The 15,888-nt window shown below is 44.3% G+C and overlaps 2 protein-coding genes across 9 annotated transcripts in view; one reads left to right on the top strand and one right to left on the bottom strand.

The window, feature by feature from the left end:
• The first annotated feature begins 4 nt into the window (after nt 1-4).
• LOC118379023 (retinitis pigmentosa 1-like 1 protein) lies at nt 5-1,662 on the top strand. The gene is made up of 3 exons (XM_035766027.2): nt 5-464; nt 557-757; nt 942-1,662. The coding sequence occupies exons 1-3, from the start codon at nt 207-209 to the stop codon at nt 1,560-1,562; spliced, it is 1,080 nt and encodes a 359-aa protein (XP_035621920.2). The 5' UTR covers nt 5-206; the 3' UTR covers nt 1,563-1,662.
• Nucleotides 1,663-3,680: 2,018 nt separating this feature from the next.
• gckr (glucokinase (hexokinase 4) regulator) overlaps nt 3,681-15,888 on the bottom strand; it is a 33,170-nt gene continuing 20,962 nt past the window's right edge. Inside the window, exons 17-21 of one of the 8 annotated variants that reach the window (XM_052485776.1) lie at nt 15,472-15,615; nt 15,268-15,400; nt 8,438-10,155; nt 8,294-8,389; nt 3,681-8,239 (exon numbers count right to left, since the gene is read on the bottom strand). In XM_052485776.1, the coding sequence (XP_052341736.1) occupies nt 10,106-10,155; nt 15,268-15,400; nt 15,472-15,615 (327 nt within the window). In that variant the 3' untranslated portion in view covers nt 3,681-8,239; nt 8,294-8,389; nt 8,438-10,105. Of the gene's footprint in view, nt 8,240-8,293; nt 10,156-15,267; nt 15,401-15,471; nt 15,616-15,888 lie in introns of all 8 variants that reach the window. The other 7 variants (XM_052485773.1, XM_052485772.1, XM_052485780.1 and 4 more) reach the window with 7 other exon arrangements.

Here is a 15,888-nt window from a genome sequence, read left to right as displayed (position 1 = left end):
AAGAGGGAGAGACAGAGGGAGGAGAGGGAGAGACAGAGGGAGGAGAGGGAGAGACAGAGGGAGAGACAGAGGGAGAGACAGAGGGAGGGGAAGGAGTATCAGCAGAGCTGCTTTCAGACACGGCCACCCCAGACATCGCCAGCCGAGTACAGAGCAGTCCAGGGGAGGATGAGGCGATCTCAGAGTCGCCCGCAGGGAGAGGTGAGATGATGCAGACTCCTGAGAGCCTCAAAGCCCCAAGAAGCCCATCCTCTTCAAACAGCACGGCCTATAAGTCCCCCACTGACATAGAGAGAGACACCCCGGAGGACACCCCTAGCTCAGGGACACCTCCGTCAGTCCAGCGAGCGCTGCTCACCAAGCGTGTCTCCCAGGACCCTGACCCGGTCTGGGTTCTCAACCTGCTGAAGAAGCTGGAGAAACAGTTTATGACCCACTATGTCGACGCCATGGCTGAGTTCAAGGTACTGATACAACAACATTCATCATCATCATCATATTCATCACAATCATTTTTTTAATGAACAATCTTGATAATACTGTTGTGTTTGTGAAGGTGCGTTGGGACCTAGACAACAATGTGATGTTGGACACTATGATCACGGAGCTGAGAGACGAGGTGAAGAAGAGGATCCAGACGAGCATTGATCGTGAGCTGAGGAAGATCCGGGGTCGTGCAGGGCGGGGGGGCGTGCCGCGCCCCCCTATCCTGTCCCGCGATTCAACCATTACAGACCAGAGGAGGCGGAGGCTAAAGGTGGGAGGGGCCAACACCTAAGGTTTCTAAATGACCTTTAAAGTCACTATTTTAGTTTAACAGCTTTTTTAAAAACTTTTAAGTAAGACTTTATTACATAATATATTTTGAATTCCTAATTTATTGTAAAGTGTATTGTCATGTTTTGCATACATTCGTAATAAAGTTTGACTGTGCTTTGAAGGTCATGAAGGTTCAGTCAGTGAACAAGAGTGACGAGGAGCAGGGTTCGGGGGCGGATGTTAGTGACCAGCGCAGCGAGGGTGAGGATGAGTACTGTCCCTGCGACGCCTGCATACGGAAGAAGGCAGATGTCCAACAAATCAAAATGGAAGCTGTGGTCGCCACAGCGCCGGTGATGATGGCGTTTGATCTGCAGAAGATCCTGCTGATGAAGAAAGACCCAAAGCCTCTTGCGCCCTCTAGACCCACGGAGGGGTTGAACAATGATCGCCTGGAATTGGAGGAGAAGAAAGAGGAAGAAGAGGGTGTGAATCCAGAGGTGGTACACAAAGACGAGGAAGAGGAGGAGACCAAGGAGGATATTATACCAACTGTTGTCATAGAGGAAGCTATCCCTGAGGAGGAAGAGGAAGGAGTGACTGAGGGAGAGGAGGAAGTACAGGAGAGTGATGGAGCTGAGTCTGTGATGGGGGAAGTAGAGGAGGAGATAGAGACTGAAGAACAGGAGGATGGAGCGGTGGAGGGAACAGAGGATGAGGAGGAGGAGGAAGGAGAGATGGGAGGTGAAATTTCAGGAGAAGATGGCGTGGATGCGGAGGAGACTGGAGAGGGGAGGAGTTAGTAGAAGGGGAGCAGGAAGGAGCAGGGAACGCTGAAGCAGTGCAGGAGGATCAAGCAGGAGGAGATGAAAACACTGTTGATGGACCAGCAGAGGGGGATGAGGTGATGGGAGAGGGGGAGGAGACGGGTGAGGAGGAGGGGGAGGGGGAGGAGGCGGGTGAGGAGGGAGTAGAGACAGGAGAGGGAACAGCTGAGGAGGATGAAACAGGAGGAGAGGAGGAGGAGGATGGAGGAGAGGAGGCAGAGGAGAACTATGTGGTGTCTGAATTCAAGGTGGAAGAAGAGGAGGAAGAGAATGAAAACACAGCAGGAGAGACAAGTGGAGAGGAGGAGGGAGAGACTCCTGAGGAAGGCACAGAGGGCAATGTGGGGGTGGAGGATGCTGTGGAGGAGTTGAATCCTGAAGAAGAGAATGAAGAGGTGAAAGAGGGAAACAGAGAAATCCCCCTGATAAGCCAGATGACCAGAACCTCTGTGGAGTCCCAGCCAGGATCTATGGAGAACACAGTTTCACCAATGCTCTCTTTAACACCCATTGAGACCAAGGAAACCGGCTCTGATGGACACAAGATGGCGTCTGCAGGTGAGGGGTCTGGGGGGAAAGGCCAGAGGAGGAGCCGATCTCCAGCCAGAGCCAAACGCAGGAAACCCAAAGAGAGCGATATAGAACTAGATGATCTAGAAATGTAACCCTCAAAGGACATAGTAATGATCTATGACGTCCAGTTCTATCACAGAAGATAGAACTGGACGTTCTAGATCTGCAAGCATCACAGTCACATAAAGCACTTTATAATCCCCTCTCTAGGTTAAGAATATCTATACCGGAGGTATTGCACAGGTGAAGGTAGATTCTGCCAAGTCAGAGTGGCATGTACTTGTTATTGTTATGGAAGGGTATAACTGAAACAATCATAATATTACGAACCATAAGATGTCATGTGAAAATGATATTTGTATATTTCTAGAAACCAATTGTATTTATGTCTGATTTTATTTTCCTGGAGGGGTGTATATTCTCTACTGTATAGAGGGGTGTATATTCTCTACTGTCTAGAGGGGTGTATATTCTCTACTGTCTAGAGGGGTGTATATTCTCTACTGTATAGAGGGGTGTATATTCTCTACTGTATAGAGGGGTGTATATTCTCTACTGTCTAGAGGGGTGTATATTCTCTACTGTCTAGAGGGGTGTATATTCTCTACTGTATAGAGGGGTGTATATTCTCTACTGTATAGAGGGGTGTATATTCTCTACTGTCTAGAGGGGTGTATATTCTCTACTGTCTAGAGGGGTGTATATTCTCTACTGTCTAGAGGGGTGTATATTCTCTACTGTATAGAGGGGTGTATATTCTCTACTGTCTAGAGGGGTGTATATTCTCTACTGTCTAGAGGGGTGTATATTCTCTACTGTATAGAGGGGTGTATATTCTCTACTGTCTAGAGGGGTGTATATTCTCTACTGTATAGAGGGGTGTATATTCTCTACTGTATAGAGGGGTGTATATTCTCTACTGTATAGAGGGGTGTATATTCTCTACTGTATAGAGGGGTGTATATTCTCTACTGTATAGAGGGGTGTATATTCTCTACTGTATAGAGGGGTGTATATTCTCTACTGTATAGAGGGGTGTATATTCTCTACTGTATAGAGGGGTGTATATTCTCTACTGTATAGAGGGGTGTATATTCTCTACTGTATAGAGGGGTGTATATTCTCTACTGTATAGAGGGGTGTATATTCTCTACTGTATAGAGCGGTGTATATTCTCTACTGTCTGGAGGGGTGTTTATTCTCTACTGTATAGAGGGGTGTATATGATCTACTGTATAGAGGGGTGTATATGATCTACTGTATAGAGGGGTGTATATTCTCTACTGTATAGAGGGGTGTATATTCTTTACTGTATAGAGGGGTGTGTATTCTCTACTGTATAGAGGGGTGTATATTCTCTACTGTATAGAGGGGTGTATATTCTCTACAGTATAGAGGGGTGTATATTCTCTACTGTATAGAGGGGTGTATATTCTCTACTGTATAGAGGGGTGTATATTCTCTACTGTCTAGAGGGGTGTATATTCTCTACTGTCTGGAGGGGTGTATATTCTCTACTGTCTGGAGGGGTGTATATTCTCTACTGTATAGAGGGGTGTATATTCTCTACTGTATAGAGGGGTGTATATTCTCTACTGTATAGAGGGGTGTATATTCTCTACTGTCTAGAGGGGTGTATATTCTCTACTGTCTAGAGGGGTGTATATTCTCTACTGTCTAGAGGGGTGTATATACTCTACTGTCTAGAGGGGTGTATATTCTCTACTGTCTAGAGGGGTGTATATTCTCTACTGTATAGAGGGGTGTATATTCTCTACTGTCTAGAGGGGTGTATATTCTCTACTGTATAGAGGGGTGTATATTCTGGACGTCATGATGACATGCGTATTTTGTGTTTGTGAATAGGTGTGTTGTTAAACAGAATTACACCCTAGACCGGTTCTCCCCAAACAGGACTCAAAGTGGAGACCAATTCCTCCTGGGTCCCAGACAGAAATATGGTTAGTTTAGAAACCACTTTTCTTAGGTTAACCTGAGAGCACAAGGTACTGACATCACATACAGGTTAACTTGTATCACTTAGCCATAAACATATACCTCCCTGTGACAATAGGCATTGGGGGAATGTATTCAAAGTTACAACCAAACTATATATTTATATAATGTATAAGCAACAAACCATGTATCTATACTTGATAAGATTACTGTAGTGTCATTCTGAAGCTCAGTGTTTGAAGACTGACATTAGAATCTCAGAGAATCTCAGAGAATCTCAGGGAATCTCACAGGATCTCAGAGGATCTCAGAGGATCTCAGAGGATCTCAGAGGATCTCAGAGAATCTCAGGGAATCTCAGGAAAGGAGGGTTCCCTATAATGCTTGGTACCCGAATAGTGCTGAGCGATTAGTGCTTTTTGAAGTTGGTTCGGTTTCGTTTCTATTATTAAAATATAATCATGTTTTTTTTCCCATTTCGATAATTAAAATATATTTTAAATGCATTATGGAATCATGAAATTAAATATATATATATATATATATTTTGCTCTTTAATAGAAATTCCAAAGCCGAAACTAGTGAACATTCAATTGCCAAAACATGTAGAAAATATTCCATTGACTCTGTCAGGTCCACATTGGGTAGACACCAATAGAGCATATTGAAATTACTATGAAAAAATACAATATTTCAGTTGTGCATATTTACTTAGGTTTTATTAAATTCTTTTATTATTTTTCATTCTTTAAAGTCATGGTCTCATATCTGTTCAGGCAGTAGCTGCCAGCCAGCCCATCTAATATTATATCTGTACTCCCCATACTGTACTGTCTTGTCATCCTATTTAGCTAGCCTGCCTAAGTATGCCGCAGAGCTGTCTGGGTAAATAATTTGACTAGTTCTTCAAAGAAGATAAGACGTACTTTCACCAACTGTCTCTGTCCCTTTTGTCATTGTGTTGTGCACATTGCGGTCTGTGTGTATCTCACCTAACAGAGCAGGCGTAAACGTGTATCGGTCTCTGTAGAAGCAGGAAAGAACGGGCGCAATGGATTATGGGCATTGTAGTTAATTACCCATGTTTCTGCACTGAACTAATAAATTGAATATTTGCTTAATATAGATGGATGGGTTAGCTGATATCACGAAAACGATGTGCGCGCTTCCGTGGGGCAGAAGTCAACCTGTTGTTGTGATTCTGGATGGCCAGATTGCTAGAAAGAATGACAAGAAACTAGCGTGTGGGGATTCTGGATGTTTCTCGTTATTATTGATATCATGTCTTGTTTTGGCTGATTTCATGTCAATGCTAATATGGCAACAAAAAAAATTGCTAGCTCATCAATACATTTATTTACGTTTTCAATAAACATTAGATAAGAATGGATACGAACCCTCTGTTTTGCCCCATAGTTGCGAATCCAACCCGTCTATGAAAACTACAACTCCCTTCAGCCCAGCGTCCCACATAGTTCTTGACTTGATTTCTCTCTTGAATGATTTGTGTGTTGGGCTCACACACACAAAAAAAATGTAATTCAAGTAATTGAACTGACTTCAGTCAATTAGTTGTTTAATAGCTAAAAAAAAAAGTACAACATTTCCGTTAATCGCTCATCACTAGTACCGAACCTGTTTAAGTGTCTGCTTTTCTGTCAGACCCGTGAAGGTTGTTGTTGTTGAGTTGTCAAGGTAACGCACCCCTGATCTGCGTCTGTGTTGTTGCGTTCAGTTGTTTTGTCAAGCGATATGACGCAGGCGGGATTTAACCATGTGGGACGGTGATCACTACAGTCTTAATAAAGACGTTGCGTGGTCAAATCCGACGTCTGCATTGGCCGGAGCACCATTTACGGTGTTTACGGTCTCTGCAGAAGTCAGGGCAATTCATTCTTCTTGCCCATCGCGGAGCAGCGCAGAGCTGTTGTCAAGGAAGTGAGATTGTCAACCAATCATGTCAATGAGGAGCTATACGGAACCCTTCGCATTGGTACAGAGTTGGGGAGGCCCAAGGCGATATGCGGTACAGAGCTCAGTTTGGTCTCCGTGTGCCTCTGGAGGCTCTGCAATTGTGTCACACCTTCCGTTCAGAGCCTCCGACCACATTTTTTTTTCGGATCAAGCATAAATGGGCTTTTACTGCAACCATGGTGTCAAGAGAGAGAGAAGAGAGACATCTATATCTCTATCTTTAATCTCATTATTAGCGGTACAGCTGGTATTGTTGTTGTTGTTGTTGTCGTACCTGACTGAAGGGTTATCTGGATGTATTGAATATATTTATGGATAAGATCAAACAGGATGGGCTTTGACACTTGTAGTTTAGAGCGAAGTCCTCATCTATATATCTACACTGTAACATATCTTTACACAGGGTTGAGACAGAGATGTGCACTATGATTCTCTCAGGCTCAGTCTACGCAGTCTATGTTTGTTTTGTTTTGGGCGTCAATCAAGTCCTATTGGTTGGTTGGTGGTGCTGTGGGACATGTCTATGCTGCTATTGGTCCGTTCGGCTGTCAATCTTGTGTGACATAACCTTGGGAACACCATGTAAAGTTTCAAATGAAGATTCTAATGTATTTTAATGTATAATAATGAATCAAATAAAATATTTTAAACGAAAAATACTGTTTAGTTGAAATGTGTTGCTGCTTAAAGGTACCATGCATAAGATTTCCACTGACTCGAACATTTAAACTCTTTTGTAAAAGATCTAGTTCAGATAAAGACTAACTATTTTGTGAAGAGGAGAGTGAGATCCCTTTAGATTCTGTTCAGTTTGTGTAGTGTGTGTGTAGTGTGTGTGTAGTGTATCTGTACTGTGTGTGTAGTGTGTGTACTGTGTACAGTGCACCAGGAGTGCCACATTGGCTCCAGGATACCGGATCTAAAGCAGCTCAGTCACTCTGAGAAAGAACAGCACCCATGTTACTCTAATCCTCTATATATGTGTGTGTGCGTGTGCGTGTGCGTGTGTGTGTGTGTGTGTGTGTCTTTTAATTTGCCACAGAGGGATTGAGGATGTGTTACACCACAGTCCAATCTGAGCCGTAGCCTCACGGACACAAGGCAGAAACAGACACTGTCAGTATAAGTACAATGCTACATTTGCTGTGGGATACATTTGGACCTTTTTTTTGTGATAAATATTATCTCGCTGGGAGACGGATCCCTACAGGAGATTTTACATTTAAAATGTTGATTAATGTCAGGAAACACGGATGCATTGTGGAAAGTTTAGAATATTCTCAAGTATGTTCTATGTCCTTTGACTGTTTAGGTAAACTTGCTTTGAAGAAATTGTTTTAGAAAACGGTCTGAAACAGATTTTCTTATAACTGGAAGTGAACCAATGAGACCTCAGGACTGTGTCAGAACATAGGCTTTGTTCACAGATAACTCCAAATAGCTAGAGTCGGATCACAGCTTTGACATGTTGGCGACCACTGATATTTGACATATTGGCTTATAGGTGCTGATATTCTAACCATGTGGCCCACAGGTTTCCGGTCAAGATTGTCTAATAGCAATTGATGGAAATGTCTGAACATCACAGCTCATGAGTGGGTGAATGGAATGTTCAGAGGTAACAACGTGGCGTCCAGCTCCAACGTCTCTATACGGTCGAGTTCCTGCCCTACTACATTGCGGACGAATGCCAGATCTCACAACGCCTCAATAGGTGTTTAACATAGCAGCTAACCACATCATATGATATAACAATCTGCAATGCAACACCAACGCATCTAACCCAGGCAGGAACTCAACGTACGGCTTTGTTTCCAACTACAGTTGCAGTAGATTTTCTCATGTTATGTTCTACTGCCCTCTGGTGCTGCCTTATTGTCATGGTTACAGTATGCTCTTCTACTGCCCTCTGGTGCTGCCTTGTTGTCATGGTTACAGTCTGCTGTTCCACTGCCCTCTGGTGCTGACTTGTCATGGTTACAGTCTGCTGTTCCACTGCCCTCTGGTGCTGACTTGTCATGGTTACAGTCTGCTGTTCCACTGCCCTCTGGTGCTGACTTGTCATGGTTACAGTCTGCTGTTCTACTGCCCTCTGGTGTTGCCTTATTGTCATGGTTACAGTCTGCTGTTCTACTGCCCTCTGGCGCTACCTTGTTGTCATTGTCATGGTTACAGTCCGCTGTTCTACTGCCCTCTGGTGCTACCTTGTTGTCATGGTTACAGTCTGCTGTTCTACTGCCCGCTGGCGCTACCTTGTTGTCATGGGTACAGTCCGCTGTTCTACTGCCCTCTGGTGCTACCTTGTTGTCATGGTTACAGTCTGCTGTTCTACTGCCCCCTGGCACTACCTTGTTGTCATGGTTACAGTCCGCTGTTCTACTGCCCTCTGGTGCTACCTTATTGTCATGGTTACAGTCTGCTGTTCTACTGCCCTCTGGTGCTACCTTGTTGTCATGGTTACAGTGACATGGTTACAGTCTGCTGTATGTGCAAATTAAATTTACACATACATGTTATTCAATCATTGCACCCACACTGCTCACGTGTAACCAGGATCGTCTGCGTAGCCAGGCGCTAAAATAGAACTTGGTTCAATTTGTGACGCTTGATGAGCTGCGAGTCCCACCTCTCCCATCTCCTCATATACCCACATGGGTGATTGAAAGATGAACTGTTACAGCCTTATTCTAAAATGTATTAAATATTTTTTTTTTATCCTCGTCAATCTAAACACAACATCCCATAATGACAAAGCAAAACAATATATATATATATATATATTGTTGAAAATTTATTACAAATAAAAAATGGAAATATCAAATTTACATAAATATACAGACTCTTTACTCAGAACTTTGTTGAAGCACCTTTGGCAGCGATTAGAGACTCAAGTCCTGGGAATGATGCTACAAGCTTGGCACACCTGTATTTGGGGAGTTTCTCCCATTCTTCTCTGCAGGTCCTCTCAAGTGCTGTCAGGTTGGATGGGGAGCGTTGCTGCACAGCTATTTTCAGGTCTCTCCAGAGATGTTTGATCGGGTTCAAGTCCGGGCTCTGGCTGGGTAACTCAAGGGTATTCAGAGACTTGTCCCGAAGCCACTACTGCGTTGTCTTGGCTGTGTGCTTACGGTAAGGTGAACCTTCGCCCCAGTCTGAGGTCCTGAGCACTCTGGAGCAGGTTTTCTTCACAAATCTCTCTGTACTTTTCTCTGTTCATCTTTTCCTCGATCCTGACTAGTCTCCCAGTCCCTGCAGCTCAAAAACATCCCAACAGCATGATGCTGCCACCACCATGCTTCACCAATCGGGATGGTGCCTGTCTCGGAGCTCTACGGACAATTCCTTCGACCTCATAGCTTGGTTTTTGCTCTGACATGCACTGTCAACTGTGGGACCTTATATAGATAGGTATGTGCCTTTTACAAATCATGTCCAATCAATTGAATTTACCACAGGTAAAGTTGTAGAAACATCTCAAGGATGATCAATGGAAACAGGATGCACTTGAACTCAATTTCGATTCTCATATCAAAGGGTCTGAATACATATGTAAATAAGCTATTTCTGTTTGTTTTTTATACATTTGCAAACCTTCTACAAACCTGTTTTCACTTTATAATTATGGGGTATTGTGTACAGATTGCAGGTTTTTAAATTATTTTTAATCCATTTTAGAATAAGACTGTAACGTAACAAAATGTGGGAAATGTCAATGGGTCTGAATACTTTCTGAATGTTATCATACTATGTAGTGTTTTATGTTCGTAAATGGAAGATAAATGAACTTTAAGGTTACATCCACCACATTCCTTTAGAGGTTACGAACTGATCTTATCAAAACATATTATTAAAGTATAGTTAATCAAAGTATAGTATAATTATAATACTATAGTATCATAAAGTTTCCAACTATAGGAAGTCAATGATTTGTGGAGTTCTGGTCTCCTGGTGATGATGTCAGACAAGCCTCTACAGCGTCACGCACCACTGGGTGGGACTCCAGACGAGACTCCGCCTCAGAGAGAGAGCAACCAATCAGCAGACAGACTAACGCCAGTGGGACCACCTATATATATATAGAGAGAAAGAGAGAGACGGAGAGAGAGAGAACAACAGAACAACAGTTAGCAATTGACAGACAGATAGCGGTGTGTGTTTGTGTCACTGTTTTAATGTCACATGCACAAGTACAGTGAAATGCTTTTCTTGCAAGCTCTAGCCCCAACAGTGCAGTAATCAATAACAATGTACAGTGCCTTGCGAAAGTATTCGGCCCCCTTGAACTTTGCGACCTTTTGCCACATTTCAGGCTTCAAACATAAAGATATAAAACTGTATTTTTTTGTGAAGAATCAACAACAAGTGGGACACAATCATGAAGTGGAACGACATTTATTGGATATTTCAAACTTTTTTTAACAAATCAAAAACTGAAAAATTGGGCGTGCAAAATTATTCAGCCCCCTTAAGTTAATACTTTGTAGCGCCACCTTTTGCTGCGATTACAGCTGTAAGTCGCTTGGGGTATGTCTCTATCAGTTTTGCACATCGAGAGACTGACATTTTTTCCCATTCCTCCTTGCAAAACAGCTCGAGCTCAGTGAGGTTGGATGGAGAGCATTTGAACAGCAGTTTTCAGTTCTTTCCACAGATTCTTGATTGGATTCAGGTCTGGACTTTGACTTGGCCATTCTAACACCTGGATATGTATTTTTGAACCATTCCATTGTAGATTTTGCTTTATGTTTTGGATCATTGTCTTGTTGGAAGACAAATCTCCGTCCCAGTCTCAGGTTTTTGCAGACTCCATCAGGTTTTCTTCCAGAATGGTCCTGTATTTGGCTCCATCCATCTTCCCATCAATTTTAACCATCTTCCCTGTCCCTGCTGAAGAAAAGCAGGCCCAAACCATGATGCTGCCACCACCATGTTTGACAGTGGGGATGGTGTGTTCAGGGTGATGAGCTGTGTTGCTTTTACGCCAAACATAACGTTTTGCATTGTTGCCAAAAAGTTCAATTTTGGTTTCATCTGACCAGAGCACCTTCTTCCACATGTTTGGTGTGTCTCCCAGGTGGCTTGTGGCAAACTTTAAACAACACTTTTTATGGATATCTTTAAGAAAGGGCTTTCTTCTTGCCACTCTTCCATAAAGGCCAGATTTGTGCAATATACGACTGCTTGTTGTCCTATGGACAGAGTCTCCCACCTCAGCTGTAGATCTCTGCAGTTCATCCAGAGTGATCATGGGCCTCTTGGCTGCATCTCTGATCAGTCTTCTCCTTGTATGAGCTGAAAGTTTAGAGGGACGGCCAGGTCTTGGTAGATTTTCAGTGGTCTGATACTCCTTCCATTTCAATATTATCGCTTGCACAGTGCTCCTTGGGATGTTTAAAGCTTGGGAAATCTTTTTGTATCCAAATCCGGCTTTAAACTTCTTCACAACAGTATCTCGGACCTGCCTGGTGTGTTCCTTGTTCTTCGTGATGCTCTCTGCGCTTTTAACAGACCTCTGAGACTATCACAGTGCAGGTGCATTTATACAGAGACTTGATTACACACAGGTGGATTGTATTTATCATCATTAGTCATTTAGGTCAACATTGGATCATTCAGAGATCCTCACTGAACTTCTGGAGAGAGTTTGCTGCACTGAAAGTAAAGGGGCTGAATAATTTTGCACGCCCAATTTTTCAGTTTTTGAATGGTTAAAAAAGTTTGAAATATCCAATAAATATCGTTCCACTTCATGATTGTGTCCCACTTGTTGTTGATTCATCACAAAAAAATACTGTTTTATATCTTTATGTTTGAAGCCTGAAATGTGGCAAAAGGTCGCAAAGTTCAAGGGGGCCGAATACTTTCGCAAGGCACCGTGGCACTAAAAAGGCAGAAGAAAAACATGGAAGATAAAAAATAAGAGAGTAGAATACAAAATAAGCATACCAGTGAAGGCTGCTGATGACAGGACAGCTCATAGTAAAGGCTGGAATGGAGTGAGTGGAATGGCATCAAACACATGGTTTTCATTTGTATACCATTCCATTCCTTCCATTCCAGCCTTTACTATGAGCCGTCTTCCCCTCAGCAGCCTCCAATGAAGCATACTATATACAGGGTCAGTTCCAGCACCATAATTTACACTGAGCAGGGATACTGACGTGATAGAGGTAGATATGTATAGGGGTCAGGTGACTAGGCATCAGGATATATGATAAACAGAGTAGCAGCAGCGTATATGATGATTGTATGTGAGTGCGTGTGTGTGTGTAGAGTCAGTATAAATGTATGTGCATATTATAAATGATGGAGTTTGTGTGTGTGTGCTGGAGTATCAGTGTGTGTAGTGTGTGTTGGTGTGTGTGTATGTTGGAGTATCAGTGTGTGTAGCCTGTAGGGCCCTGTGAGTGTGCAGTGCAAAAATAACAATAAGATACAAACGTCAACTCAGATTGATATTTAGTTCTCTATTTAGCAGTCTTATGGCATGGGGCTACTAGCTCTTCAGGAGTCTGTTGGTTTCAGACTTGATGCACGGTGTACCGCCTGCCATGCAGAGGCAGAGAGAACAGTCGATAGCTTGGATGGCTGGAGTCTTTAACAATTTTCCGGGTTTTCCTTTCACACCGCCTGATATAGAGGTCCTGGATGGCAGGGAGCTCAGCCCCAGTGGTGTACTGGGCCGTCTGCGCGATCGAGGGCAGTGCTCTTGTCATAACAAGTAGTGATGCGGTCAGTGAAGATGCTCTCAATGCTACCGTTGTAGAACATTTTGAGGATTTAGGGCCCATGCCAAACCTTTCCACCTCCTGAGGGGGAAAGAGGTGCTGTCGCGCCTTCTTCACGACTGTGTGCATGTGAACCCTGAGGAACTTGACGACCTCGACCCGCTCCACTGCAGCCCCGTCGATGTGGATGAGTGCGTTCTCGTCCCCTCCGTTTCCTGTAGTCCTCAAACAGCTCCTTGGTCTTACTGACGTTGAGTGAGAGGTTATTGTTCCGGCACCACACTACCAGGTCACTGACCTCCCTGTAGGCTGTCTCACTGTCGCCGGTGATAAGGCCTGCCAAGAAACGTCCTCTCACTGTCAACTGCGTTTTATTTTCAGCAAACTTAACATGTGTAAATATCTGTATGAACATAAGTTTCATCAACTGAGACATAAACTGAACAAGTTCCACAGACATGTGACTAACAGAAATGGAATAATGTGTCCCTGAACAAAGGGGGGTTCAAAATCAAAAATATCAGTCAGTATCTGGTGTGGCCACCAGCTGCATTAAGTACTGCAGTGCATCTCCTCCTCATGGACTGCACCAGACTTGCCAGTTCTTGCTGTGAGATGTTACCCCACTCTTCCACCAAGGCACCTGCAAGTTCCCAGAAATATCTGGGGGGAATGGCCCTAGCCCTCACCCTCCGTTCCAACAGGTCCCAGACGTGCTCATTGGGATTGAGATCCAGGCTCTTCGTTGGCCATGGCAGAACACTGACATTTCTGTCTTGCAGGAAATCACATACAGAACGAGCAGTATGGCTGGTGGCATTGTCATGATGGAGGGTCATGTCAGGATGAGCCTGCAGGAAGGGTACCACATGAGGAAAGAGGATGTCTTCCCTGTAACGCACAGAATTGAGATTGCCTGCAATTACAACAAGCTCAGTCCGATGATGCTGTGACACACCGCCCCAGACCATGATGGACCCTCCACCTCCCGATCAATCCCGCTCCAGAGTACAGGCCTCGGTGTAACACTCATTCCCTCAACGATAAACGCAAATCCGACCATCACCCCTGGTGAGCAAACCACGTGTAACTTGGGTAGTTGTTTTTGCCGTGCTGTAACTGTCCCGCAGGTGTGATGTTCGGATGTACAGATCCTGTGCAGGTGTTGTTACACGTGGTCTGCCACTGCGAGGATGATCAGCTGTCCGTCCTGTCTCCCTGTAGTGCTGTCTTAGGCATCTCACAGTACGGACATTGCAATTTATTGCCCTGGCCACATCTACAGTCCTCATGGCTCCTTGCAGCATGCCTAAGGCAGGTTCACACAAATGAGCAGGGGCATCTTTCTTTTGGTGTTTTTCAGAGTCAGTAGAAAGGCCTCTTTAGTGTCCTAAGTTTTCATAACTGTGACCTTAATTGCCTACCGTCTGTAGGCTGTTAGTGTCTTAACGAACGTTCCACAGGTGCATGTTCATTAATTGTTTATGGTTCATTGAACACGCATGGTAAACAGTGTTTAAACCCTTTGCAATGAAGATCTGTGAAGTTATTTTAATTTTTTTTACAAATGATCTTTGAAAGACAGGGTCCTGAAAAAGAGGTATTCCTCTTATCTAGGTGGGTGATGGCAGTGTGGAGTGCAACTTGTCGTCTATGAATTTGTTGGGGCGGTATGCTAATTGGAATTGTTCTAGGGTGTCTGGGATGGTAGAGTTGATGTGTATCATAGTGCCTCTCAAAGCACTTCCTGATTACTAATGTGAATGCTACAGGGTGGTAGTCATTGTGGCAAGAAGTCTTAGAGTTCTTAGGAACAGAAATTGTTATTCTTATTGTGTAACTTTCTATGATTACATTTTTATTTTAATCTACTTGGTAAATATTTTATTCTTCTTGAACTACACTGTTGGTTAAGGGCTTGTAAAAGTAAAGCATTTCACGGTAGAGTCTACACTTGTTGTATTCGACTCGTGTGACTAATAAAGTTTGATTTGATTTGAATGATGGTGGTCATCTTAAAACACGTGGGGATTACAGACCGGGACATGATCTGAGAACGCAAACCTGGAATAGCATTGGGCCCCACGGCCTTGTGGGTACTGACCTGATTAAAGACTTTACTCATGTCGGGCCTCGGAGAGCGAGATCACCCAATCTTCTGGGTCGGTGGCGGCCCTCTGACCCGGCACAATGTTATTATTTTTAAAGCATGCATAAAATGCAATGAGTTTATCTGGTAGAGAGGAATTGTTGGGCAGATCACGGCTGGGTCTTCCTTTGTAATCTGTAATGGACTCTTGCCCCTGTCACATGCTGCTGGTTTTGTGTGTGTGTGTGTGTGTGTGTGTGTGTGTGTGTGTGTGTGTGTGTGTGTGTGTGTGTGTGTGTGTGTGTGTGTGTGTGTGTGTGTGTGTGTGTGTGTGTGTGTGTGTGTGTGTGTGTGTGTTTACCCTGTTCCTGCGGCTGGCGGTGAGTGTGTGTGGTGACCCCAGCTGAGGTGATGTCCTCTGGAAGTTGCTCCACATGATAGATGGCCTTCAATAGAGCCTCCTCACACTGGGTCAGGGAGACACCTGACAACTTCTACAGGGAGAGAGATGGTTACTGTGTGTGTGTGTGTGTGTGCGTGCGTATGTGTGTGTGTGCGTGTGTACCTGTAGTATGTGTATAGCCCTGTGGTACAGTTTGCTGTTGGTGACCTGTAGGTCTACCATGTGGTTCCTGTAGATCTTTCCCTTTAAAATGTGACTTCCTGTACTCACAGCATTCAGCACCAACTTACTGGACAGCTCCCACTGCTGGGGAGGGAGGGATTGCAAGGGGAGAGAGAGAGGGGGAGAGAGAGAGAGGGGGAGGATAGCGAGAGGAGAGTTGGAGAGAGAGGAGAGAGAGAGAGAGAGGGGAGAGATAGCTGAGAGGGGAGAGAGAGAGAGAGATAGGAGATAGCGAGCGAGGGGGAGGGATAGCAAGGGGAGAGAGCGAGCGAGGGGAGAGAGAGAGAGAGAGGGGGGAGGGATAGCAAGGGGAGAGAGCGAGGGGAGAGGGAGGAGAGAGGGGAGGAGAGAGAGAGA

This window comes from Oncorhynchus keta, chromosome 29, assembly GCF_023373465.1.
Source record: "Oncorhynchus keta strain PuntledgeMale-10-30-2019 chromosome 29, Oket_V2, whole genome shotgun sequence".
Taxonomy (NCBI): Eukaryota; Metazoa; Chordata; class Actinopteri; order Salmoniformes; family Salmonidae; genus Oncorhynchus; species Oncorhynchus keta.
Note: the sequence above shows the minus strand (reverse complement) of the source record. Positions and strands in the feature narration are given on the sequence as shown.

Bases quoted from the DNA above. Each gene is read 5' to 3' on its own strand.
- LOC118379023 (XM_035766027.2), top strand. From the start codon at position 207: ATGATGCAGACTCCTGAGAGCCTCAAAGCCCCAAGAAGCCCATCCTCT. The intron at 465-556 runs GTACTGATACAA...GTGTTTGTGAAG, and splicing joins ACGCCATGGCTGAGTTCAAG to GTGCGTTGGGACCTAGACAA. The intron at 758-941 runs GTGGGAGGGGCC...TGTGCTTTGAAG, and splicing joins AGAGGAGGCGGAGGCTAAAG to GTCATGAAGGTTCAGTCAGT.